This window comes from Carassius gibelio, chromosome B16, assembly GCF_023724105.1.
Source record: "Carassius gibelio isolate Cgi1373 ecotype wild population from Czech Republic chromosome B16, carGib1.2-hapl.c, whole genome shotgun sequence".
NCBI classification, from domain to species: Eukaryota; Metazoa; Chordata; class Actinopteri; order Cypriniformes; family Cyprinidae; genus Carassius; species Carassius gibelio.
In genome coordinates this window covers 21,357,268-21,381,974 of record NC_068411.1, presented here as the reverse complement: position 1 = coordinate 21,381,974, position 24,707 = coordinate 21,357,268, and the positions used below count along the sequence as shown (strand labels likewise).

General features: G+C 37.1%; 4 protein-coding genes across 7 annotated transcripts; 2 read left to right on the top strand and 2 right to left on the bottom strand.

The window, feature by feature from the left end:
• Positions 1-524: 524 nt before the first annotated feature.
• Positions 525-11,834, bottom strand: phc1 (polyhomeotic homolog 1). 2 transcript variants are annotated; one of them, XM_052579028.1, is made up of 15 exons: positions 11,626-11,834; positions 10,976-11,125; positions 10,729-10,839; positions 9,666-9,743; positions 9,356-9,499; positions 9,046-9,201; positions 7,704-7,788; positions 5,967-6,904; positions 5,749-5,887; positions 4,712-4,881; positions 4,472-4,544; positions 4,273-4,360; positions 3,974-4,106; positions 2,099-2,336; positions 525-2,009 (listed from the first exon to the last, which is right to left on the bottom strand). In XM_052579028.1, the coding sequence occupies exons 2-15, from the start codon at positions 11,093-11,095 to the stop codon at positions 1,858-1,860; spliced, it is 2,625 nt and encodes an 874-aa protein (XP_052434988.1). In that variant the 5' UTR covers positions 11,096-11,125; positions 11,626-11,834; the 3' UTR covers positions 525-1,857. The 2 variants fall into 2 exon arrangements, with proteins under 2 accessions (XP_052434988.1, XP_052434987.1); XM_052579027.1 differs by having other exon boundaries at positions 3,974-4,145; positions 11,626-11,833.
• Positions 11,835-12,604: 770 nt separating this feature from the next.
• LOC127975353 (uncharacterized) lies at positions 12,605-15,853 on the top strand. The gene is made up of 2 exons (XM_052579360.1): positions 12,605-12,685; positions 13,412-15,853. The coding sequence occupies exon 2, from the start codon at positions 13,440-13,442 to the stop codon at positions 14,784-14,786; it is 1,347 nt and encodes a 448-aa protein (XP_052435320.1). The 5' UTR covers positions 12,605-12,685; positions 13,412-13,439; the 3' UTR covers positions 14,787-15,853.
• A 382-nt stretch (positions 15,854-16,235) lies between these two features.
• Positions 16,236-21,925, top strand: rap1gapl (RAP1 GTPase activating protein-like). 2 transcript variants are annotated; one of them, XM_052577610.1, is made up of 19 exons: positions 16,236-16,711; positions 16,810-16,842; positions 16,934-17,027; positions 17,242-17,277; positions 17,404-17,451; positions 18,103-18,300; positions 18,410-18,507; positions 18,612-18,690; positions 18,781-18,834; positions 18,999-19,082; positions 19,224-19,324; positions 19,451-19,580; positions 20,116-20,286; positions 20,370-20,441; positions 20,606-20,692; positions 20,787-20,942; positions 21,060-21,143; positions 21,228-21,288; positions 21,383-21,925. In XM_052577610.1, exons 1-19 carry the CDS (start codon positions 16,650-16,652, stop codon positions 21,451-21,453), a joined length of 1,719 nt encoding a protein of 572 aa, XP_052433570.1. In that variant the 5' UTR covers positions 16,236-16,649; the 3' UTR covers positions 21,454-21,925. The 2 variants fall into 2 exon arrangements, with proteins under 2 accessions (XP_052433570.1, XP_052433571.1); XM_052577611.1 differs by having other exon boundaries at positions 16,239-16,711; positions 21,278-21,288.
• A 384-nt stretch (positions 21,926-22,309) lies between these two features.
• On the bottom strand, positions 22,310-24,187 carry rps9 (ribosomal protein S9). Of its 2 annotated transcripts, XR_008157511.1 has the most exons (6): positions 24,143-24,187; positions 23,593-23,705; positions 23,387-23,509; positions 23,014-23,200; positions 22,762-22,924; positions 22,424-22,573 (listed from the first exon to the last, which is right to left on the bottom strand). XR_008157511.1 is itself a non-coding variant. In XM_052579443.1 (5 exons), the coding sequence occupies exons 2-5, from the start codon at positions 23,687-23,689 to the stop codon at positions 22,396-22,398; spliced, it is 585 nt and encodes a 194-aa protein (XP_052435403.1). In that variant the 5' UTR covers positions 23,690-23,705; positions 24,143-24,181; the 3' UTR covers positions 22,310-22,395. The 2 variants fall into 2 exon arrangements, 1 of the variants encoding a protein (XP_052435403.1); XM_052579443.1 differs by lacking the exon at positions 22,762-22,924 and having other exon boundaries at positions 22,310-22,573; positions 24,143-24,181.
• Positions 24,188-24,707: the final 520 nt, after the last annotated feature.

Here is a 24,707-nt window from a genome sequence, read left to right as displayed (position 1 = left end):
TCACAGTCATGCTGATATTCAAAGTACCAACACTGGGAGCGAGTATTAACTCTTACAGAACAGCATAATAAACAATGACTAAATGAATAACTCACTTTTATACACAGCATGGGCAGTCATTTGATCTATTTTTGCTCCACCAATGAAAATACTTCCGGCTGACAAGTCACAGCACAAGGCTGACACATTCATTTTCAAAAACATGACACTTGAAACAACATCTGCCACTGAATGAATCAATGTTTTGAACGAATCGGTTGAGTGAATGATCAAGTTGACTCTCTCCTAGTAACTTGTTGCCACCTACTGGCATTACGAGACACAGAGTCACTCAAAACACACTTCTATACTACACAGATTGATAACCCTTTTAGTTAAATTCAATAAAATAAATTTAAAAATAAATAAATAAAAAATCAAGATGCGCATTATCCATGGACAAAGCCATCAATGCATTTTAAAACAAGGCCCAGAAACCAATACTAATTTGCCAACCGGGAAATAAAGACTTGAGAAAAAACTGGTTGTGAATGGCGCAGCACCTTCTTTATTCATATTTAAGCATACACAGAAACTGAAAGCAAACAGCTTTCATAGGAGTTCTCTCTCTCTCTCACTCTCTCATAAACATTTACACACTACCTCATCATACTGGTGCTGCAAGACTCTCAATTAAAGCTACTAATACTTGTCTATGAAGCTGGTAAACTGTACCCAAAAATAATGATGCTACTTTTCAATACAAATGAAAAGATTTCTACCATCTACTGTAGGAAAAAAAAAAAAAAAAACATTTATTGTTCTAGATTCAGTTATCCAATCATTCCTTCAGTCTGTGATTTACAAAAAGAAACAAAAACTACTTCCATTCAGTAATACTGTGTAGTGAGAGCATACAGCCTCACTACCATTCTCTCACAGCCTCTGAACCATTAACAGCAGTGAATCAGGTATGTACACGCAGAAAGCTGCGGTATGAAAGCACTAATAGCTGCAATGACCATGTTTATAGTTTCATAGCAGACAGTTGTATAGTGTATGGGAATCTAATTGTATTAACTTCCTAAATCACACACTGAAGACAATCAACAATCCCTTAATCAACCAAAAACAACAGGCTTTCCAAACAAAAGTAGTGAAATGACACTCAAGTAGACTTTTTGGGGGAAAAATAAGGGAAGCCATGAAGGAAAATGCAGCTGTAAGAGGCAACACTGTTTTTTTTTTTTTTTTTTTTTAGAAAGGCAACTTATTCACATCTTTGACTCTGATAGTCAAAAGCACTACAGGTATAACATTGATTACTGTCTCTAAAGGCATTATCAATCATTCTTTGATTACTACTGTTTAACATAACTGACAAACACAAAAGGACTACAGATTTACAGTGACATCTTCAAATCAGAGATGCGAAGCTCACATGCCCAGATATTATATATGTAGCACATTAAAATCCAGAATTGAGATGTATTATGTTTATCAAATCCTAACTAAATGATTCTGTCATTTATAGATTATACATTATTATCTTTGTGCTATGTTTTCATTTAGGATCACTCCCATTATTCTTTCTAGAACTTTTTGAAAACAGGACAAATCAAAGTGAGAACTAGTCAGTACCAATCTAGGCAACCTTAAACAAAAATACTACGGTAAATAATTCGCTTTAATAAGGCATCACTTCAGATGTCATTCATTCCAGCTCTTTCGCTGTTTTTCTATTTTTTCTTTTTTGGATTAATCTCTAGGTCAGACATAAAATCCTATGTCTTTTCGTGAGCATCAGTTTCAGTATCTCCGGCTGGTGACAGAAGTATAAAACTCTAATCCTGCTATTTCTCTCTCTCCATCCCTCGTTCAATCCTTAAGGCTGTTGATAGAAGCACAGATTTTGAGGGCAGGACCGAGTTTGATGTTCATGGTGGACATAAGATGCTCTTCCTTTAGTAGCATGAGCGCTTGGCCATCAATTTCCTGCGACAGGAACTGGGATGCCAGATCCTCACAACCTGCAAGACATGGTGGGGTATATGATATAATATAGTAAATATACAGGTGGACACAAAGCATACATCCAGAGGAGGATCAGAACACTAACCTTGAAGAGAAGAGATGAACTGACACACTTCGTCCACACTCCAGTGAGCAGGGTTGCCAGATAGGAAGAGGTTCTCATCCACTGGGAGGTCACTGGGTGCTGTGTCATCCAACTGAGGGCCACAGTGGGTTTGTCTTGGGCATGAGAATGATGAGCTGGGAGAAAGTGACAAGTAGTCTTCCTCTTCCTCACCCTCACAGCTGGAAATGTCCTCAGAACGGCTTGATTCTGAACGACACTGCGAAAGAAAGAGAAAAACATTGATTAAAGCATATTCATAATAATATACATATTGGTGTTCCTGTAGCTCAATTGGTAGAACATTGCTTTGTCAAGCAAAGCTGTCAAGTAATTAGCGCAAGGTTGGGGGTTCGATTCCCCGGGAACACATGATAGGTAAAAATTGATAGCCTGAATGCACTGTAAGTTGCTTTGGATAAAAGCTTCTGCTAAATGCATACATTTAAATTAAATTTAATTAAATTTTAAATAAGTGCTTTTTTAAGGTTTAATTTCCCCTTGGGTGACTTCATATCTACACTGCAGTTCAAATGTATTTTTTTTATGTTTCACTCTTATTCTCACAAACTTTGTAATTTGTTCTTGTGATGGCAAAGCTGAATTTCAGAAGCCATTACTCCAGGCTTTATTTTCTTTTATTTTCTAATATGCTGATTTGGTGCTCAATGAACATTTTTATTATTGAAAACTACGGCTGGCAATTTAATGCGTTAATTAGATTAATTATGGAGAAAAATAACACGTTTAAATTATTAACGCATTTAATGCACTTAATGCACCCTGCCCAAGACCTATGTGGATCATCTGCCATTTCATACAGTCGATTGATGACTAATATGAGGCAGAGCAACAACTTACTGTGTGATGGAGCCTAGAGAATATCCCTAAAATTCAAGATATGGGGCAAAATTACCATTTGAAATTGTGTCTCATATTAACATCACATAGTTAATAAATATAACACGAGAAGTAGGCTAAGTGCAATATCACAATGGTGTGTGACATCAAAGTAGAGCGAGAGTGATTCAAAAGCACAAGGAGTCGTCTGCTCTCTAAAGCTCTTGCAGTTCTGTGATGTCACACACTGGTCAGTCTGATGGTGATGACCCGCTTTAAGCCTAATGATTCAACGAACCATTCAAAAAGAACCATTTACTTCACTCCTGAATGAATCAGCCATTTGAACGAATCTAATGAAAGAATAAATTACTGGATGACTTAATCATTAAAGCATTTACCACCTACTGGCAGTTTTAGTTTATTATTTAGAGTATCATTTCATTAAAGAAATAATGTAATATTTTCATAGTAATAATAATAAAATATGAAAATAAATCATTAAAGTTATAGTTCACCCAACCAAAAATGACAATTCTGTCAAAATTTACTCAATTACTAAAATTACTACATCAATTTTATCAAACAAAATAGTTCTTGCTGAACCTTCTTTTTGTAATGTCTGTTTGATGCGTTACACGACGATTCTGAATTATCTTTTGGGAGTCATTTCTACAAATTTGACGTGTGATTCATTTGATTAATTAAGCACCCCATCATGTAATTAATTCAATTATTAAAACAGTTGCTGTGCTGCTAAATATGTTTGAGGAAACCGTGATTCATTGATCTCAGGATCCTTTGAGGAATACAAAGTTTACAACAATGGCATTTTATTATAATATTTTGTAACATAGATGTCTTTATTGTCACTTTTTATAAACTATATGCATCCTTGCTGAATAAAAGTATTAATTAAAATTACTTAAAAATATTTCTGTTTTTTGATCGGTAGTGTATACATGATTTTAATTTGATTATCATATAATCAGGTTGCTGCAATGTCCATTATCTCACCTTGACAGAAAGATGACTGCCTGTTATTTTAGCACAGGCGATCTCAGAGCTGCTTCTGCGAGGACCCCTGCGTCTAGCAATAACATCCTGCACAACAGGACCCCCTGGTGGTCGTTCGACACCTTCAAGACCCCTACTAACACGGTAATGGTTACTACAGCTGACATTGTACCTGTTTGAAAAGCACATACTCATTCAGGTTATTTCATAATTAATTACATTTATTCAATATCATTTTTTGTATTATTAAAAATACATTTTAAGAATCCATTAATGATAAGGGCTGATTTTGGTCTCACCTCTTAGCACAGGTTTTGGAACAGAAGCGCTTTGATCGTCTGAACTGGCTGGCAGGTGCAAATCTTAGACAGTATTCACACTTTAATTCTGAAAACGATATATATAGACACAGTGTGTAACAGACAGAGAGGATATAAATATATCTGAACAACTTTATTGTAGGAAATATTTTTTCACAGCTTTGAAACAAAAACTGACTATCAGAGCGAATGTTCTCTGGATGTAGGATGGGTGGAACAGCCACAGGAAGTTCTTTCAATGGCCCAGTCACCTGTCAATCAGAAGGAACAATTAATGTGTGTTCTATTCCTCTCAGACATCTGCTCCACTAATTAATGAGTGCCTTAACACTGGAATTTCTTTATTTTGTGGTCTGAAAAAATATAAATAAATGCATTTCCATGAAAAAATAGATTTGTATTTAGCAGATACACTCACAGGGAAAGGTTCGGCTCCCTCCTGGATAACGAAGCCCTCAATGAGGTGAGTGAGGACCTGAGGTTTGACCACAGCCTGTGGGACAGGTGCTCGATCACCCTGTCCTCCTCCACGAGAGAGAGGGAGAGAGAGAGAGAGAGTAGGAGGAGAGGAGAACGCTATCTCTGGGACTAAACAACAAAGAGACAGGGAGAAACAGACGGTTTAGAAGAGCAAAAACATTCATACAAATGACAAGAATAAATAGTGCTTCAACTAGGGTTGCAAGAAGGCGTACAATTTCCAGAAGATTTCAGAAACATTCCAGAAATTTTGGAAACTTTCCAGCATTTTTGTGAATCTTCCAGGAATGTTTGGAAATTTTCCACCCCTTTGCAACCATAGATTCAACCGTGTTTACCGTTGAATCACTTAATTAATTATGAAAAATATGTGAGCTAAAAAAAAAACACTGTTTTAAATAACACTACAGTTATTTGACACTACCATTTTTTATGTTTTTAAAGAAGTGTCTTATTACTTATCTTATCTAGATACATTTAATAATCATAGTAAAAACAGTAATAATGTAAAACATTTTTCCCAATATAAAATAATTTATTATTTCTTGATAATTTTTTAATTTATTTTAATATATTTTTAATGTAATTTATTCCTGTGATGGAAAAGAAACATTTATTTTTATTAATGCTGGACACAGTTAATGATAATGTTTTTTTTGGAAACCATGATACATTTTTCCAGGATTCTTTGATGAATTGAAAGTCCAAAGGAACTTGAATTGAAAGTCCAAGGGAGTATTTGTTTGGAATAGAAATAGTTAGTTACATTATAAATGTATTTACTCTTACTTTTGATCAAACTATTGAACCATTCCTTTGCACAATAAAAGTATTAATTTCTTTAAAAAATAATAAAAAAAAGTTACTGACCCCAAACCTTTATAAAATAGTGTATAGTTTATAAAAGAAGAAAGAAAAAAAATGTGCAATAAACACTGTGTTCATGCAAACATAATGTTCCTGCCTATGGCCCACCTGTATCTAGTGAAGGAGCTGGTGAGAGAGGAGGAGCGGAGTCTTGCATTGACAAACTGGCATTGATGGCCTCGGCTGACATCTCATGGGGTAAATCTGATTCAGATTTCCTTTTTAATGGACCAATCCCAGGCTTCGTCTACAAGAGAAAGAAGATTGCATGAGTGACAGACCACAGGGAAATACAGGGAAATACAGTTCACCCATTATCTACTAACCGGAGCTGGTCCAGACTGAATGAAAACTGAATCTCCAGAGTTATTCTGTCCATCCAACGAGTGTGTGACCGAAACAGGATGACCCTGACTCAACGCGGGGTTCTGATTGGTTTGCATCTGAGACATTGGGAGGGCACTTTGGGCTGTTTTAAGGCACATGCCAGCTCCACCCGTTTCCACAGCAGTCACCATTGTCAGAACATTGCTACCAGAGTTATTGACAGGCACGACAGCCGTAGCATCCTGCTGGGCACAACAGGTCCGAGCTTGGGCCACTGCTAAAGCCTGGGAGTTTCCTAGTGTGCTCTGCCTTGCTCCGACCAGCTGAACTGGGACATGAGGGTGATGGCCTCCCGTGGCCTGCCCATTGTTGGGTGGTGCTGGGAGAATGGGAGGTGGGTGGCGAGGGGGCATCTGCACTGGTAGCCGATGCCCCTGAGCCGTTTTAGGTTGAATTGGCACATGCCCCGTTCCATGACCCAGTTTTTCAGTGCTCAGATTCACCCCCGTCTGCTGGAGTGGCTGCACCACCAATGTCTGGGCAGTCATGTTAGATTTGTTTGCTACCGTGCCCATTGGATAGCCTTGAGAAGATGTAGGAACATTGGAGGTGGGCACCAGGATGTGGGTAACGGTGGCTGTGGCAGCTGGTACTCCTCGAGCTTGGCACAAGCCAGATTGAGAAAGGAGGAGCTGGGAGAGAGGGAGCGAGGGGGAAGGCGAGGAAGTCGGAGGATTGGAGGGACCTCCTGCTTGCTGTGGGGTGACAGCAGATTGGTTCACGCCCTTCAAGTTGAGACCAGGCATGCTGGGATTGGTGGCGTTGGAGCAGCTTTGCAGTTTGGTGTTTGGGAGCGGTTGAGTCTGTGGTTGGATCTGCTGGGCTGACTGACCAATCTGCTGTGGTGTCTGAGTTTGCTGGTTAAGTGGGAATGAGCCTTGCAGATCAGAGAGAGATAAAAAAAAAAACTTCAGTTCATTTCATAGTCAGTGCAACTGGGAAATGATTGCAGCAGACATACTGTATACATACAAGGCGAAACAACAGGAAGTGACTGTGTACATGCATTCTTAAGACTTGTAAAATTTAACTTTTTATTTTCTGTGACATTTAGTAATAAATGTGTTCATATTTAAACTTGTCAGATAGATGACATGTTTTGCCATCTATGCTACTGTTTTCTTTTTTTCCTCAGACCAAAGTGTTTATGAATGTTGATGGCTTGGAGTTTCCTCTATATTAATAAGTGCATAATGTCCAGAAATTATTGCGTATTTTCATTTTAAATAAAAATTGTTAATGTTTTAGAAAGAAGTATCTTAATGTTCACCAGGAATGCATTTATTTGATTACAAATATAGAAAAAACAGTAATATTGTAAATATTATCACAATTTAAAATAACTGAATCCTTTTTGGATTTACTCCTGTGAAGGCAAAGTGGAATTTTCAGCAGCCATGGTTATTAAATTTTTTTCAGGTTTCTTAACTTTCATAAAAAAATAAAATAAATTTAGTGACCCCTAAGCTTTTGAATGGGTGTATGTGAAAAATATATCAATTCATTATATTGTTTAAATAAAATACAAATAAAAGAAGTTAGGTAAACTAAGACTACATTGTGATTTATACAATTAGAAATTGAAGTTAAAAAATAAAAAAATACTGTGTTGGAGCAGGGCAAGTGGAAATCTGAACTACTGGCTCGACTGGCCAAGCAGAATTTTTAATCCTCACCACTTGTCTCCTTCCTGTCTGCAAACTCTGTCTTCACAGTAGCCACCCTTGGAGTGGACACGCAACGCATTGCCAAGTTCTGCACCTAAAAAGAGACAGACAAAGGAAGTTATGCAAGAGGCAAAACAATGAAAAGTTTGAAAAGGAGAAGGATATACCACCATCACAATGAACAAAGAACTTAACATTCCAAACATATGAGACAAATTTCCACTGACAAACTGACAGTGAAATCTTATGTAATAGAATCACTAATTATTAAGAATATACACTGGCCCGTCCAAAAAAAAAGTCACACACTCCGATATTTCATTGGACTGCCTTTAGCTTTGATTACAGCAAGCATTCGCTATGGCATCATTTCGATAAGCTTCTGCAGTGTAGCAACATTTATTCCTGGCCAGAGTTTAATAAAATTTTTTCCAAGATCTTGTATTGATGATGGGAGAGTCAGACCGCTGTGCAAAGTCTTCTCCAGCACATCGCAAAGATTCTTAATGGGGTTAAGGTCTGACTCTGGACTCTGTGGTGACCAATCCATGTGTGAAAATAATGTTGCGTGCTCCATAAACCACTCTTTCACAGTTTGAGCCGATAGATCCTGGCATTGTCATCTTGGAAAATGCCCGTACCATCAGGGAAGAAAAAATTAATTGATGGAATAACCTGGTCATTCAGTATATTCAGGTAGTCAGCTGACCTAATTCTTTGGGCACATAACATAATCATCCATGCAGTAATTATCCAATGGGAGGATCCTACCTATTTGCTTAGTTAACTCCTGTGGTGATTTTTTTTGTTTTGGATGGGCAGTGTATAACCATTAATAATATATCTGATGTTTCAAACTGCTGAAATACAGTGAAACTACAGCTAAAAAGTGAATACTGTTATTCTGGAAGAAAAAAGGAGGCTCATACATATAAACTAAGGCTTGGAGAGATGATTTCTACTTTACAGACTAAGCCATCATTTGTTAAAGTAATGTTTTAATATTTTTTCACCATACTTTACAATTTAATGTAAAAGGTCTTGTTAGGGATGGTTTGTGATGTGTTTTTTTCTCTCTTTTATAATTGCATTCTTTGTACACATAACAGAGACGAAATATCTAATATTGCAATTCCATCTTCAAAATCTTTGTCTTATAATAAAAATTATTTGAAAAAAAAAAAAAAAGGAATATATTTGATGATTAATATACAGAGGAAAAGACACAAAACCAAGCAACCTGGTCTCTTTGCACAGTGAAGTTGCTTAGGGAGTTGGATTCATCGCTTACTAGAGTGCCCCAGATTATGACAGTCTAAAGTGTCAAGAAAAAAAACACCAAATGTCACACCTGATCATTGTCTGACTGGTTACTTGAGGATGTGGGAGCTGCTTCCTGTTGCTGCTGGGGCTGCTGTTGGGCAACCGTTGCCACAGCAGCTGTCGCTGTACCACCAGGCATGAAAATGAGCTGAGGGGTGAGAGGTGCCCTGAGAGAGCGGTTTACCTGTGGGTGGAAAGACCAGTCAAATTACACCCTTAGGAAAAGAGTAAGCTCGGATAAACATTACATGAATGGTCCCCAGGTGGAGCCTACAGAGCCATAAAAACATATATTAGCTCTTGGTCTGGATTTAAGTGCACTCTGACAAGACACTTACTCTCAGGAACATCTGACCCTGTCCACCCGAGTTTCCACCCAGCAAAACTGACTGGCTAAGGGCTGTTGAGGTTGCAGAGGTGGCAGGTCCCACTGGACGGGGGTTTGTCATGGTCCCTCCACCAGAAGTGGTACTTAAGTTGACCTAAAACAAGCACACAATAGATCAGCTCTAGCCTCTATTTAATAAAACATTCCAAAATGACTGTCAACAAGCGTAAGCATATTTTTACAAACAAAGAGTTTAAAGTGAGCATGGTTCTAATTTCTATCAGCCAGGCCACACATTTAATCGATGTAATAGCACTCACTGTGCACTGTGCTGAACTTGTAGCTTGAGAGACATTGTTACTGGGAGAGCTGGATTGACGACTGGCTGCAAGAGTTGCCTGAAAATATAGAAAGGAAATACCTCAGGGTGAAATACTGAAAGATTAGAATAACAGTACAGCACTTGCAATATATTTTGGTGTAAAATTAATATTACAACATTTATGAAAAAAAGTTTTTAATGAAAATATTAAGAATAACAGAAATTATACAAATTAGAATTTTTTTTTTAGCGGTAACAATTTTACAAAAGAAATCCATAATAATAAATTACCATTGGCAAAAAATAATGGAAATTTTACAACTACAATGTAACTCCATGATAGCTATGAATTCATAAACACTTTGCTGAAAAACAATTACAATTAAATATGGTTATATACTGAAACAATGCTGATATACTGAATATAAGATATGTTAATTCAGATTTCAACACGTGTAAAACACAATCACGTACACTGCTCAAACATTTGGAGTCTGTAAGATATTTTTCTTATGTTTTTAAAAGAAGTCTTTTATGCCAAGGTTGAATTTATTTCATTAAAAACTGTAATATTGAAAAAAATATTATCAAATTAAATTCTGTGATGCAAAGCTGAATATTCAGCAGCCATAACTTCAAAGACTTCAGTGTCATATGATCCTTCAGAAATCATTATAATATGCTTATTTAGTGTTCAAGACACATTTCTTATGCTTGTTGAAAACAATTGCACTGCTTAGTATTTTTTTTTCCAGAATTCTTTGATAATTAGAAAGTTCAAAAGAACAGCACTTATTTGAAATAGGAATCATTTGTAACATTCTAAGTCTTTACTGTCACTTTTGATCAATTGAATGTGCCCTTGCTGAATTATTATAAATTTCTGGGGGGGGGGATGAACATTAGTGTTATTAATGACCCAACCAGGTAAAAATGATGAACCCTCCAGTTAAAACACCAGGACTGAGATTTTAAATACAGATCAAATTTGTAAAGAAAATATGCATAATTAGGTTGTTTTTCCTCATCTTGCTTGATATTATTTACTGATTGTGTTTGACCTGTTGCACAGCAGCCAAGTTATGGAGTTGAGCGCTGTTGATCTGCTGCTGCAGCATCAGTTGCTGGAAGTACTGAGCTGCATTGGGCTGCCGCTGCAACGCCTGCAGTGCCTGAAACATTCAAGAGTAGACAACTGCATTTCCCACAATTCAAGACAAGTCACAGAGTGGCACTGACATGAATAAGTGATTTAAAGTACACTTCAGTTTGGCTTTTTGTGGACTTCGCAGTGGCTTTGTGACCCACCTGCACGGCTTGCCTTTCATACAGAGACATTTGAGCTATCTGAGGGGGGCGGGAGTTTCCCCCTGGCGCTGCGCTGCTATTGGCTGAGCTGGAGTTGGTCTGGTCTTCTCCTGCCTCCATGCTCACTGGATGGACGACCAGTCAATCAAACTTTGTAATAGAATACCAGAAAAAAAAATGCATCAACAAAAGCTTTAAAATAGTTTTTATGCTGTTTCATGAAAATGGATTAAAACAGCTAATTATAATCAAAACAACAGAGTAGCAGAACACTTTCGCACAGGTACACTTGTTAGAGCACTAAAGTCTGTTAAAACCCAACTAAAGTCTGTAAAATAACCCAACGATGTTAAGTAGTTTTAATGTATACAACATTAGTAATAAACAAATAAAGGTCACGGTTATCTGCGAGTGATGAATGATCGAGGTTCTACTGCATTAGTTCTGTGCGATATTCACATATCAGCAAGTTGCGTTGCATACTAGACAAAATAACACCATGCACACTTATTTATTTTCACATGTGTACGAGCAGAAGCAATACACTGGGTGAAAATAGACCCCATGTCCACCCCCAGCATCTCTTTCGATGCTGCAAAAATGTTGGGCTAACTGACGACTCCCAAAGTGCCAAACAGAAAGATTTTTACCTCTGCGACTGGCAATGTTTTTGCTTCCCTCTCTCGTAATAGAAACAACCAGCAGGAAACGTTCAGTCCACGGTGCTTATGATATCGATAATATAGTTAATATAGTGTTTATTTTTCGCTTTCGCGAGTATTGTTGGAATTCTTCTAACAACGGTGATTGTGATGAGGCTCAAAAAAAATTGATGAAACCCCGCCCCCCGCACTGTTTACTATTCTTTTTCCGGCGCCAAAAATGACGTGAAAGATAGATGTCTTGCAGCGGTGTCATATAATTACACAATAAAAGTCCGTCCGTCAGTTTGTCTGTTTTGTCCGTCTGTACAATGAATAAATAAATACATATTTGCAATATATACACTAATACAGGTAAGAGATAACAAAAAATAAATGAAAAAAATCCAGCGAACGCCAAGCTCTTAAAATAATAATAATAATAATAATAATAATAATAATAATAATAATAATAATAATAATAATAATAATAATAATATATGAACACACACACACACACACACATATATATTACGCAAATATTTTCTTTGTCTAAAAAAAAAAAAAAAATGAATTAAAATAAAATAAATCAAATTTAAAACACTTTCACTTTCACTTTCTTTCATTCAGTAATCATAAACAGCCTAAATGATTATAAGATTTTCAAAAAAGTATTTTAAACAGAATGTAATTCAAATATTATTTATATTTTGAAACATATTAATAATTCTGTTCATAATGAATATATTCAACTATTTAAATTAATTTAATTTTTAAACATTTATTTCAGAAATTGGAAACATGTTTATCTTTAAAGAGATTTATGCAAGTCATTTTTTATGACCTACACTGACATCTAATGATTTACAAAAATAAAAATAAAAATAAATATGATATGAACACACATGGAATCAGGTGAATGGAAAATGAAAGGGCTCATTTGCAATCTGGGCTGACCTGTTATTCAGCTGACGTTTCACCTGACAACATAAACACAGGTAGTCAAGTATGCGCGTCTTGTTATGAAGACTTGTTATAATTCGACTGCCTGAATCAGATGAAAACCTCAGTAAGTACAGTATATATTTTCTCTACTATTTTAGAGAAGGCACATATTATATACAGTATATTATGTATAAGAAATATTAGTACTGTCAGGACAAAATCAATTATGTGTTGTGTAGGAAATATACACAAAATATATACAACTGCTATACAAACACAATTATTGAAAATATAAATGGTTAATATACAGTATATTATGTATAAGAAATAGTATTACTGTCGGGACAAAACAAGTTATGTGTTGTGTAGGAAATATACACAAAAAATACACAACTGCACAATTATTAAAAACAATGGTTAACATAGATTATAATGATGTGCTAAACAAAAGTGAAATGTTAACATTTTAAAAGAAGAAATTAAAATCCTATGACTAACACAGCATAGCGATCACATGACAGGGTGTGACATGAAAATTTCCAGGTGTGGTAATTTGTATACAAATAAGGATTCAGTCCTTTGACTCTTAAAGTGTAAAGATGTTTATCCTAACATCATGTAATCAGGTTAATCTTCATTATAATTAATTAAATAAATAATTAGTTAAATAACATATTATTTGTATCTTTTTATTATACTGAAATACTAAATGACATTTTTAAAAGGTGCAATTTGTTGCAGGTTTTACGTGCCTAATGTTGTATTAAAGTACATATAAATTGTATTTCATTTTATTATCTTATTTTATTTTAGTGTATTTATTGATTTCCACAATGCGATTTTTTTCTAGGTGTAAAGAATTTTAAAGATAAAAAAACATGGAGCCTTCAAGATCCAAAATGGGTGAATTGAAAGATGGGAGCAGGAAGAAGGGAAATGTGTTGAATGGACAGAAGGTACGGGATGATGACAATGTTTACGAGCTAGAACTGAAAATAAGGATGGGGCATGGTTGGACTGGAAGCACGGGTGGAAAGAATGAAAGAGGAACAGAAAAGCAAGGTTCTGGGGATAGTTTGAAACCAGGATCTGGACACCGTTCTAAGGTTTTTTTCCCTGAAAAAACTCCTGTTTCCAGCAACAGTGGAATATCAGTAAGCGACTACCTAGTACTTCTAAAGTCACTTCGAATTGACTTGCCCAATGGTGTACTGAACCAGAAAGTCATCAGGCTCTCAGAGAATGCAGGCATCATTCAGAAAGCCGAAGATGTTGTAAAAGAACTGGAAAACTTCAAGTTTCAGTTTAACAGGACTCCACGTCTCGGCTGCCGGGAACTAAAGAACTCACTGCCATTGAAAGACAATGGAAAAATTCTTGAACTCACAGTGATGATTTTCTTTGAAAAAAGAAAAGATTCAGAGGAAGCTTTAAGATCGCAGTGGAGAAAAAACATATCAAACACAAGTTGTGGATTCAGGTTCAGGGACAAATACCGGACAAAAGCCATCTCCACACCCACGATGTATGCTACAACACAGACAAGGAGCTGGAGACATTTAGAAGTCGGAGACAATCTTGCAAATATTTCTGCCGGTGTGACAGTGAATGTCCATGACATTGAGAACAGAGACTATGCTGACGAGTCAGCTCTCTGGACAGCCTCCTCTCCAAAAAGGTTCGGCAAATATTTCCAGAACCCAGGAGATGAACGTGAATGCCTCAAGTTCTACCATGAGCTGCGAGAAACAGGTACAAACATGAGAGTGAGGTACACCAAAGGTAACAAAGTAGACTTTGGATTCCTCTCTGGAAGACTGGACTTCTTAGCAGAAGTAAAAGGGGAAAAAAGTGAAAAAATGGTGATTGAGTGTAAAGGAACCACTGGAGATATGGTGGGCAAAGTCTTCACTAAACCAAAAAATGATGATCGTCATGCACACCTGAATGAAACACACGAGTACTATTATCAAGTTCAGGCCTACATGTACATCCTAAACAGGGCAGCAATACAAACAAAAGGCTTCACCTCTGACAGGGCTGTCATGGTTGTCAGACATTACCACAAGAATGGACAAGAACCCAGAGATTTCTACTGGAATTACATGAGAAAGAATGAAGCAATACAGCAGAAAATTGATGAACTGCGTGTTTTCTGTGAAGAAGAGGTTCTGGCCTGTTTCCTGGCTGTTCTCAATCTGATCTTCCAGAAAGACACAAAGTGAAGCTTTAGAAGCTTTTTCAAACTCCAGGAGTTATGTAGCAAATTATCATGACTACTATTATAATCATCACCATTATTATGATTTATTTCTTCTTTTTAATGTGACCTTAAGGACAGTGTGTTGAGACTAAATAACTATTTTTTCCCCTCTTCAAATCTGACATTTAGAGAATTCAGTGTGCATGTGAAAACATTATGTTGCTAAAATAGTAGAATTACTAGAATAAGGAACTAGAAAAATACATAGTTCTGGTTTTATTTCTCCATAGGTCAGTTGTTCACATATTAGTCAGAATTCATGTAGTTTTAAATACAAAAAAAAAAATACATTTCTGTAAAAAGAATGCAAAATATATTATTGTTGATTACTGATTATTGCTGATATTTAGGGTCAGTGTTTCAAATATTTAATCTTTTATGTTTCTAAGTAAATTGGACTTAGGATTTTCCAATAGAAGTGGGTAAAACACCCCATACTTACACTAAAGGTAGTGGACTCTTTTAATGGGGCCTGAAAGCAACCTAAGCACCACAACAGGAACCGCACAGCAATGCGCTTACAACATTCAGAACACCTAGCAACCACATAGCAACACTGTGGCAAATGCCACCATGACTGATTTCAAGATTGTTAACAAGTGGAAATTAATTTTAATTCACTCCTTCAAGTGGACTGTATAAGTGGACTGACACAGGGATCAGTGAATGAGAAAAAAGTGGGGATATTTGGACACAGCAACTGTCTATTAGACGTGTCAAAGTTTTAAATCCACTTGTTCAGAATTGTGCACATTGCAGTGTAAATGGAATGAGTGCTGTCACTTTTTGCAACAACAAAAAAAAAAGAAAGTTACCAGATGTGTAGCAATGTAGCTCTTTTTTGTTGGTCAGCATGGTGAATTCATGTGACATCATGACCAAATTGAACACAATGTGAAATCTGTATGTGGAAATCCTTTGCTTGTACATAAAATTCCCGATCTTTATTTGCTTGTAACACAACGTAGATGGGTGAGAGGATAAATTCAATTTAAGATTAATTATTTAGGTTTAAGGACAAAGGTTGAGGAGCCATACTGCAGAGTATTTTTTACAAATTAAATGCATTGTAACACTTTCTATGACATGTCCACTGTACATTTTAAGCAATATGTAAATAAATAGTTTTAAGACCAGTTAAAGACAAAACTGAATTAAGATTCCAGTCTGAGAGGAAAAAATAGATATTTTTTTAGTGTCTGTACCCTCAGTATCACTTTTTCATTTCTCTATTCTCATGTCGGTAAAGTCTCTTGACCCCCTCTCTCTCTTCCTCTTTTTCCTGCTCCCTCCCTCTCGCCCTCTCTCCCCTGCTGTCTTGCCTCCTCTCTCTAAGAGAGTTCAGTCAATAATTGATGAATCTTGCTTACTGAAAGGGTAACAGGTCTATAGCAATAGTCCATTGCCCATTCACATATCTTTGCCTCCTCCCAGGACAGGTTTTTATAGAGGCTGCATAAACGCTACACAAATGCTTTTAAATGATTTCAGCAAGTGAATATTCACCATTGTATCTAATCAAAGGCTTTTAGTTGGTCTGTATAAATGCAGTAGTTCAGTGACCTCTGCTGTCAGTGGCAGGAGACGGGCATGCAAGAGTTACTCCTGTCAGTCAACAGGCAGCAGGAGACGAGGAAGGATGTAGGGAGAGATTAAATGAGAGAGTGGCAGGGGGCAGAGAGAAAAGAGAGAGAGCGAAACACACACACACACACACACACACACATACACAGAGACAGAGAGAAGCAGTTAATTCACCATCAGGAGTGATGGCCTGCATGCCTGGTTAGCATATTTCTGTGGCTGTCTGTAATAAGCACTTACAATGGAGGGGAGAAACGAGAAGTTCTCCAGAAAAAGAAGTTTCACATTCGGAGCTTACGGAGGGTGAGTGGATATGAGAAATAACATTTAGCCACTGCTGTAATCTGAACACAGTGCTTAAGGATATCTTGTGTCATGTGGCATCTTTACGCTTTACGCAGGATTGACAAGTTCATCACTGGAAATGAGAGCAGGTCAGCTATAGTTTGGGTTTGTTGCTGTGCTCAGGTGTTTGAACTCCGTTATCGCATGAAGACTTTTCCACAACGCTTTTCTCTGTTACAGCTGTGCAGAATCTGTGGGTCACAGCATACTGGATATTTTGGATTCCCCTTCCAGTGAGGCTAAGCCACTCACTTCTGCACCGTCCAGTCAGAAGGTGAGAAATCTCCTGTTTTAGATGTCCTAAAGGTGTTGAAAATGACACTATGGAAATGATGTGCTCTCCAGATTTTTATATCTCAATTATGAATCATTTCCAAACATTGAGGATTAACTGGACAATTCATATTGTGCATCAGTAATATTTTGATTTTGTGGCCCTTTCACTGTCACTGTCACTTTTCTGTCATTCCCTTGTCATTTCTCTGCAGGTCACAGAGTTGTTTGCAATCATCGAAAAGCTACAGGTAACTTCATCCTTCTCTCTCTCCATGTTCTTTGCCAGTGTAAACAACAACAGTGTAAATACAGTTGTCTTGTTCTGTTGCAGTGATGATGTTGATGATTTCTCTGTGGCTGTGTTTGTTCTTCAGGGTAGCAGATTGGATGAACAACGTTGTGAGTTCCCACCACCTCTGAGGGTAGGGATTTTAGCCCAAAACTTTTTGTTTGATCATGGCACAGTTTTAGTCTATAGAAAATCAAAAAGGGTGTTTCTTCAACTTTAAGCACTTTCCTATACCATTTTTAATATATGAAGGCCAAGGTTTTCATTTTTTAGTTTTTGTCCGTTCCCATTACAGCATACTTTTAAACTTGCATAATTTGAGATGTGGTGGAAGTTGCATTGTGATTGAAATTATGTTAATAAAAAATGACAGTTCTAGTGATTAATGTATAAGAGTTACATTTAAATACATGCATTTATTCAAAAGAGTTTATTGTTTAAAAGTGCCTGTAACTAATAAAAAACACCTTCATTTACTTGTTCATATTTTATTAGTTAGAGAACGGTAAGATTTGATCTTCTTCTTCTGTGTTTTTTTTTTTTTAAATATGTACTTTTATTCAAGACTGGAGTAATGGCTGCTGAAATTTAGCTTTGACGTTGGTGGGGCAAAAAAGCAAATATTACTTTGTAATATTTCACAATCATTTACATAATAACCATTAAATGCAGCCTTGGTGAACTTCTTTCAAAAATACACAAAAAAATCTTACTGACTCAGAACCTTTGAATGATAGAATATAGTTTCATGTTCCCACTTACACAATTACTATTGATCACTCAGACACGGCTGTTAAAGATTGGAGATGGTTTACCTCTCATCCTGCCCCCTAAATCTGGAGGTTATTGGATCGACCCTCCACTGGATAGACATGTGGAGACCAGCCCTACTCTCTCACAGGGGGGTTTCGGTCTGGAGAGCTATGACATAATGGAGAGAGACAGTGAAGCTAAAGTCTATCAGGAATTCTTCCGCCACAGAGTCAGTGATCATTTTTATTTTCTTTTTTTATTTTGAAAAACTTCAAACTCTTATAACTCTGTTGAAGAGACCCTTACACTCTCATGCTTTTCTTTCATGTTGGCTGCAGTATCATCATTCGTTCACCGCCTGTGACCCCTCTCTTGGGCCCCTAGTTTTATCTGTTTGTCTTGAGGAAGAGGAAAATCGCCTGAGAGTCATTTTGAGGTGTGTATTTTGTGAGCACCTTAAATGTTGTTCATTTTAATGATCTACAATAGTTACTGACTGTTCAAGACCATCCTGATCAGTTTTCTTTTTCATCTAATCAGGATGAAGGAGTGCTCAGTTCATGCCACGTTCTCTGTTTCGCTCTTTCAACAATTCCCCACGGCAGTGGAGCTGGCAAAGGTACTTCACAACCACACAACTGGTTCCACCTGATTAAAATGCATATGAAAGTCAATAGAATTTTCATTGTTTTTATTTGCTGTATTTTAGATGCTGTGCTCAAGTGTCAGTGTCACATGTTTTGAGGCTGTGAGTTACTTAAAGGTACATCTTCACTAGTCTCATTTGTTTACTGTGATCTGGAGGATTCTCCATTCTGATTTTATAAACGGACAAATTTAATGAAGTAAAAACTTTTCTTACCTCATCAATACAATTTTTTTTCTGACACAATACAGTTTTCTTGTCTTCTCTTTCTACATCTAAAGGCCCCAGAGATCATAATGGCATTTGATGAACACAGAGTGTCTCAAAACTTTAAATTTGGTATCTTATACCAGAGAGAAGGACAGGTATGCAGATATTAACATGATTCTTTAATTCACCTATTTGTATTATAAACTTTATGTTTTGTTGATTAGGACTTCAGTCTGTAATGGATATATATATTTTTTTTATGTTATTCTTCCTTTTTTTGTTCCAATGTGATGTAGTTAACAGAAGAAGATATTCTTAGTAACAATGAGGAAAGTGAGGAGTTTTTAGAGTTTTTATCAATACTTGGACACACAGTCAAACTGCAAGGATTTACTGGGTAAGAGGGTTGACTCATGTATTGATTGATATCAGTATCAATATTAATATTAACATTAATAACAAAACACAAGTTTTGAATGTATTGTCACCTGTCAAAAGGGCATCATCATTTTCCATCTCCTAGTTTTAGGGGAGGTCTGGATGTTTCTCGTGGACAGACCGGAAATGAAGCGGTTTTCACCTCCTTCCATGGACGTGAGATTATGTTCCACGTTACCACTAAACTACCGTTCACAGAAGGAGATACACAACAGGTGAAATTTGATTAAAACATTATGGGATGTAAATGTTTTACCACATTAATACCATAATACATGTTATAATGTATGCTGATATATTAAGACCAACAGAACGAAAGCGTTTGATATTGCTTTTAAGCAAAAGTTCAACAGTAACTAATAGTTAACTTACATCTATACACTTATATTGTAGATAATTAGGCCTGCTTCGTATACTTTTGCATCCCCGGTGCACTATTTCCAAATCCAATCCCCACTCCATCAACACACAGTACTAGTGATGATTTGTTTTGATGTGATTTGACGATGAATCGATACAGTTGAACGAATATTGAGTCACTTGTTTTATTCCTGAATAGTGCGTCTGAATATATTACAGTTAAATAGTTGATTCACTCAAAAGACAGTCACTTGTCACCACCTACTGGTGTATTAATATATTCTGAAATAAGAGTCCCTGCTACTTTATCACAGAGGTTAAGTGCTTTGAGAAGTCCTTCAACTTCTTTTTCCTTGAATTACAACTCTACCCATCTGTTTGTCCTCTCAGTTGCAGAGAAAGAGACACATTGGGAATGATATTGTTGCCCTGGTCTACCAGGAGGGTAACACTCCCTTCATTTCGGATGTGATCAGATCCCACTTCTTGCACTGTTTCATTGCAGTGAGGAGGATAAAGAGAGAGAATGAGGGAGAGGGAGGAGACGGGGGATCATTTCAGGTAAAAATAATAATAATTTTAAAAATCTGCATTTCACAGCACAGTACAACACACAGCTCCAAAGCCTCTTGTTTGATTGACAGGTATGTGTCACCGCTAGGGAGGATGTACCCCCATTTGGCCCACCCCTTCCCACACCACCCATTTTTACAGAGGTGAGATCACATGACTTATAATAATTTCAGAAGTTTTAACAAGGCATCAATCCAGTTAATTACTATACGGTCTAAATTAGGAAACAAATTAGTTATTTGAAACTGAGATTTATACATCATCTAAAAGTTGAATAAATAATGATGCTCTGAATTTCCACTTGCAGGGCTCAGTTTTAAGAGAGTTCCTTTTGACCAAACTTATAAATGCTGAAATCTCTTGCTACAAGGCTGAGAAATTCAGTCGACTGGAGGTAACCAGACACAAAGCATGTTAACTAATCATTCACTTATGCCATAGCCTGAAGTTACACTTGCACTTCTATTTCTTCCCTTTTACGTTCTCAGTTACGTACACGTTCATCTCTTTTGGAAGCCCTGCGCTCTGAACTGTCTTCCCGATCCCAATGCATGTTGGGAGAGCCGTCACAGCCCAGCATCCCCCTCACCGAAGTGGGGAGAAGTGTTCCAGAGGGGGGAGGAGGGTTCATTGAGAACTTCAAGGTTGACAATCTCATTAAGAATAATAAACAATAGGCCTTGGTAATGTTACTGGATTGTGCTTATTACTGTTTCTGACATTAAAATGAGCTTCAAATCAATATCTCTCTCTATCTTAAGAGAGCTATTAGGGTACGAAGCCACTCGTTTGATACCTTGGGAGTACCAAAGAAGGCAGGTGGTGTAGCAGGGCAGCGTCCTAAGGTCAGCAAATACCAGTAACACACCAATTGTCTCTTAATATTTGTAACAAAATATTCTTGCATAATTTTTGTCGTTATTTTAAAGGATGACCATCTTTTCTTTTCTCTTTTCTCACTGCTAAAACACTGGAAAAGGATGGTGAGAGGTAAGAACAAATGTATAAAATATCTTACAGGTTTATTAAGTGAAATGGAACTTACAGCTGCTCATAGAAGTTTCATATTTTGTCTCATTCATAGCGAGCAGACAAGCAACATGGGCTACGCTGAGACAAGAGGTCAAACCAGTCCCCAGGACGACTTGTAGATAGATGAAGAATGTCACTAATTCTGAGGCCTAAGCACAAAACAGCCTTCTACAGATCTCAAGATCCATTGAAGAGTGCAAAGCACAATAAAGTTAATAGATATTTTAACTAAAACGTTGTGTATTAAGGTAAGTTGTTACTAGCGCCAAGTGCAATCAGAAACATGTGAATATACAAGATTTCTCTTTGAAGTGGCATAGTATAGACTCAATGGCTGCTTACAGCTGATGTATCTCAGTGAAGTTGGGTTTCATTTATGGAATTTTCTGCAGTTTATCCAGTAAACTGTAATATTTATGTGTATTTAATATATATATTGTTCACAATGGGAGAAAAATAAACCTAATAAGCCATATTTTCTGTATTCAACAATTATTAAACTTTATATCCAGCTTATTTTTCATGCATGTACAAGGTTCCTGTCTGTGTTTTAAATGACAAACTGGTATTTAAGATTAAACTGAAATCATGAAAACTGGTTTGCAACACTAATAGCTTTAGTATTTGCTGAACTTTGCTATTCATTTGAGTCGTTTACCTGTAGCAGGTGACCAATCAAAAATCTCAGACAAAATATTAGGAAGTGGAATTTTACCATATCCCACAGGAATACACTTCACACAATGTAACTAAAGTCTTCTTTGTTTTACGGCAAAAACCTTGGGCTAGTTGGGGTCCATTATACAGCTTTGGGTTGTCTAAAACCATGTAGTTAAGTAAGTAATTTCACTACAGGCCATAAAATCTACAAGTATGGATTTTAAACCTTCATGGGTAATTCATTTTAAATACTAAAACTTAATGTAAGGGGTTTACATAAAACATCTAGTTACTCAAATAACAAGCAAAGACAAAATCATTTGGAATAAACAATTTTTATTGAAAACTTGAGGGAGAAGAGAAAGCAAGCACCGCTGATCCCCACAACCCCCGAGAGGAACGGGTTTAATCCTCCTCTTCATCATCACCTCCTCCACCACCACCCTGGGCCTTCTTGGCATTCTTTCTCTTGACACGGCCAGGGCGGCCACCACCGTATGGAGAGCGGAGAGAGAAGTCGATGTGCTTCTGGCTGTCCAGCCTCACCACAAAGGAGGGGATGTTCACGACCTGCTTGCGCACCCTGCAGAACACCAAAAATGATTTAGCAAATGTGTAAAGGCTATTCAGGGTTCCAGAACTGAGGCTACTGATCTCGAGGCCTCATTCACGAGGAATTCTTGACACCACTGACAATCTGACAGTTTTAAGCTTAATCACTGGCCAAGAGAATTATAGTTTCTTATTTGCCAAAGTGACCACATACATTACCTTGTAGACTCTGTTTTGTGCGATAAAAGCACCCCAAACGTCATGGGAAGCTGTGGTTTTTGGGCTTATTTTTTTAATAAGCAAAGGTATACGGTTTAATCACCGAATTGACCTTGCAGAATATTTCATTCCCTCTCACCAGGAGGAGTTTAAACACGGTCAACTAATAAGAGAGGAAGAAAACCTCAATACACATTCAATGTGCAGATTACATGGTTAAAAGTCCTGAACTATATGCATTTAGCATCTTACCGGATGTGCCTCTGACGAATGAGCACACGAGCGTGGTGGATGCTCTTGGCCAGGCCAAGCTTGAAGACCTGAGTCTGCAGTCTCCTCTCCAAGAAGTCCTCCACTTTCAAGCCCAAAATGTAATCAAGCTTCATCTTGCCCTCATCCAGCACACCAATGCGCACCAGACGCCTGAGCAAAGCATTACCTAGAAGTCAAAGTTAAATGTGATTGTGGTTGGGAGGGGGGTTATAGATGCAAAGCAGACAAATTAAATCTAATTATAAACTGTAATATGGCCTCATTGACGAGGAATTCTTGGCAGCACTGACAATCTGATTTGCACTATTTTAAATCACTGGCCACTAAATTTCAGACAAGTCAGCAAATTTACCTTCGAAGAGACGCTTCGGATCCTTCTCATCCAGAGTGAGAAGCTCTCTGGCAGCTTTGCGGATTTTGGCCAGAGTGAACTTTACCCGCCAGACTTCTCTCTTATTCCTGAGGCCATACTCGCCTGTGAAAAAAAAAAAATCCAGATGTAAAAGGAGAAACCTTTTGGTCACAAATTAAGTTTTCTGCAATTAATATATTCCTTACCAATGAGTTTCAACTCCTGGTCGAGACGTGACTTCTCGAAGGGACGTCTGGGGGTGACGTATGTCTTACTACAAACCCAACTCCTGGCAACCGGCATGGCGACTTACTGACGCCTGTGAAAAATAATAAAGTTAATATAAGAGTGGTAAAGTATTTAAATCTTTACAGTGAGTTAAGCTTCATGTATCTTGTATTTGTAGCTTCATTACACTTGTGTTATTACGGTAACAAAATTCCTGCTAAACAATTAAATACAATTTATAAACCTTAAACGCATCAGTTCAAAGTGGAGATTATTTTTAATATGAAAACCAGCGCAATGTGTCACTTCATGACTAGGCCTGAACACGCCTTGTGAAACACGTTGCGATAAGCAGCGCGCTACAACTCATCTCTCTCCACATAACATAACCGTACGTACTAATGAGGTACTGCGCGTATAAAATTGATACTCACTACATACTACCTTACATTACATTAAAGGGAAACCGTTAAACTTGCGAACGGTTGGAAATTAGAACAGAAATACGGAGATCCAATCCGCCATTACCTGTCTGTGTCAGGCTCGCAGAGAAAAGAGAACGCGCCTTCGGCCTTCCCGGATATTTATACGTGCCTTGTAAACTACATTCCCCACAAAGCTTTGCGAGTACGGCAAAGCTTTGTGGGGAATGTATGAATTGATTGCTTCCCTCTACTGGTCAAAATATGAATCAAGAAAAAAAAGAGAGAGAGAGAGATCCTTTTAAGGTAGATCCACAAACGAAATGAAAAAGCCTTATTATCTAGAACTGAGCGAACAGAAGATAATTAACGCAAGTTCCCACAGAAGAGTAAGAGTTTGTAGCAGCCTTCATGTAGAATCGGAAATATCATATTAATGAATTCCGAGCACATGAATGGCCAACGAAGTCGTTTTACAGGTGAAACCTTATTGCCGTGTTGCTGAGCTGTTTTGACATTGGTAATTGATTATGATATTTGAATGATTTTAAATCCGTGTTGAATTTTTTATAATTAGACGCTATATAATAGAGAGCTTATAGAGAAAAAAAAAGTCACTCACCTTTAAAGGTTCACATTGACGGATCTAATGAGCATAAAGGCAATATGCA

Coding starts and splice junctions, on each gene's coding strand:
- phc1 (XM_052579027.1), bottom strand. CDS start 11,095: ATGGAGGCAGGAGAAGACCAGACCAACTCCAGCTCAGCCAATAGCAGC. Junction 5,888..5,966: donor TTCAGTCTGGACCAGCTCCG/GTTAGTAGATAA, acceptor TTTCTCTTGTAG/ACGAAGCCTGGGATTGGTCC. Junction 4,146..4,272: donor TCCAAAACCTGTGCTAAGAG/GTGAGACCAAAA, acceptor CTTTTCAAACAG/GTACAATGTCAGCTGTAGTA.
- LOC127975353 (XM_052579360.1), top strand. CDS start 13,440: ATGGAGCCTTCAAGATCCAAAATGGGTGAATTGAAAGATGGGAGCAGG.
- rap1gapl (XM_052577610.1), top strand. CDS start 16,650: ATGGAGGGGAGAAACGAGAAGTTCTCCAGAAAAAGAAGTTTCACATTC. Junction 18,508..18,611: donor CGCCTGAGAGTCATTTTGAG/GTGTGTATTTTG, acceptor TCATCTAATCAG/GATGAAGGAGTGCTCAGTTC. Junction 20,943..21,059: donor GGTTCATTGAGAACTTCAAG/GTTGACAATCTC, acceptor CTCTATCTTAAG/AGAGCTATTAGGGTACGAAG.
- rps9 (XM_052579443.1), bottom strand. CDS start 23,689: ATGCCGGTTGCCAGGAGTTGGGTTTGTAGTAAGACATACGTCACCCCC. Junction 23,510..23,592: donor CCAGGAGTTGAAACTCATTG/GTAAGGAATATA, acceptor TTTTTTTCACAG/GCGAGTATGGCCTCAGGAAT. Junction 22,574..23,013: donor ATTCGTCAGAGGCACATCCG/GTAAGATGCTAA, acceptor GGTGTTCTGCAG/GGTGCGCAAGCAGGTCGTGA.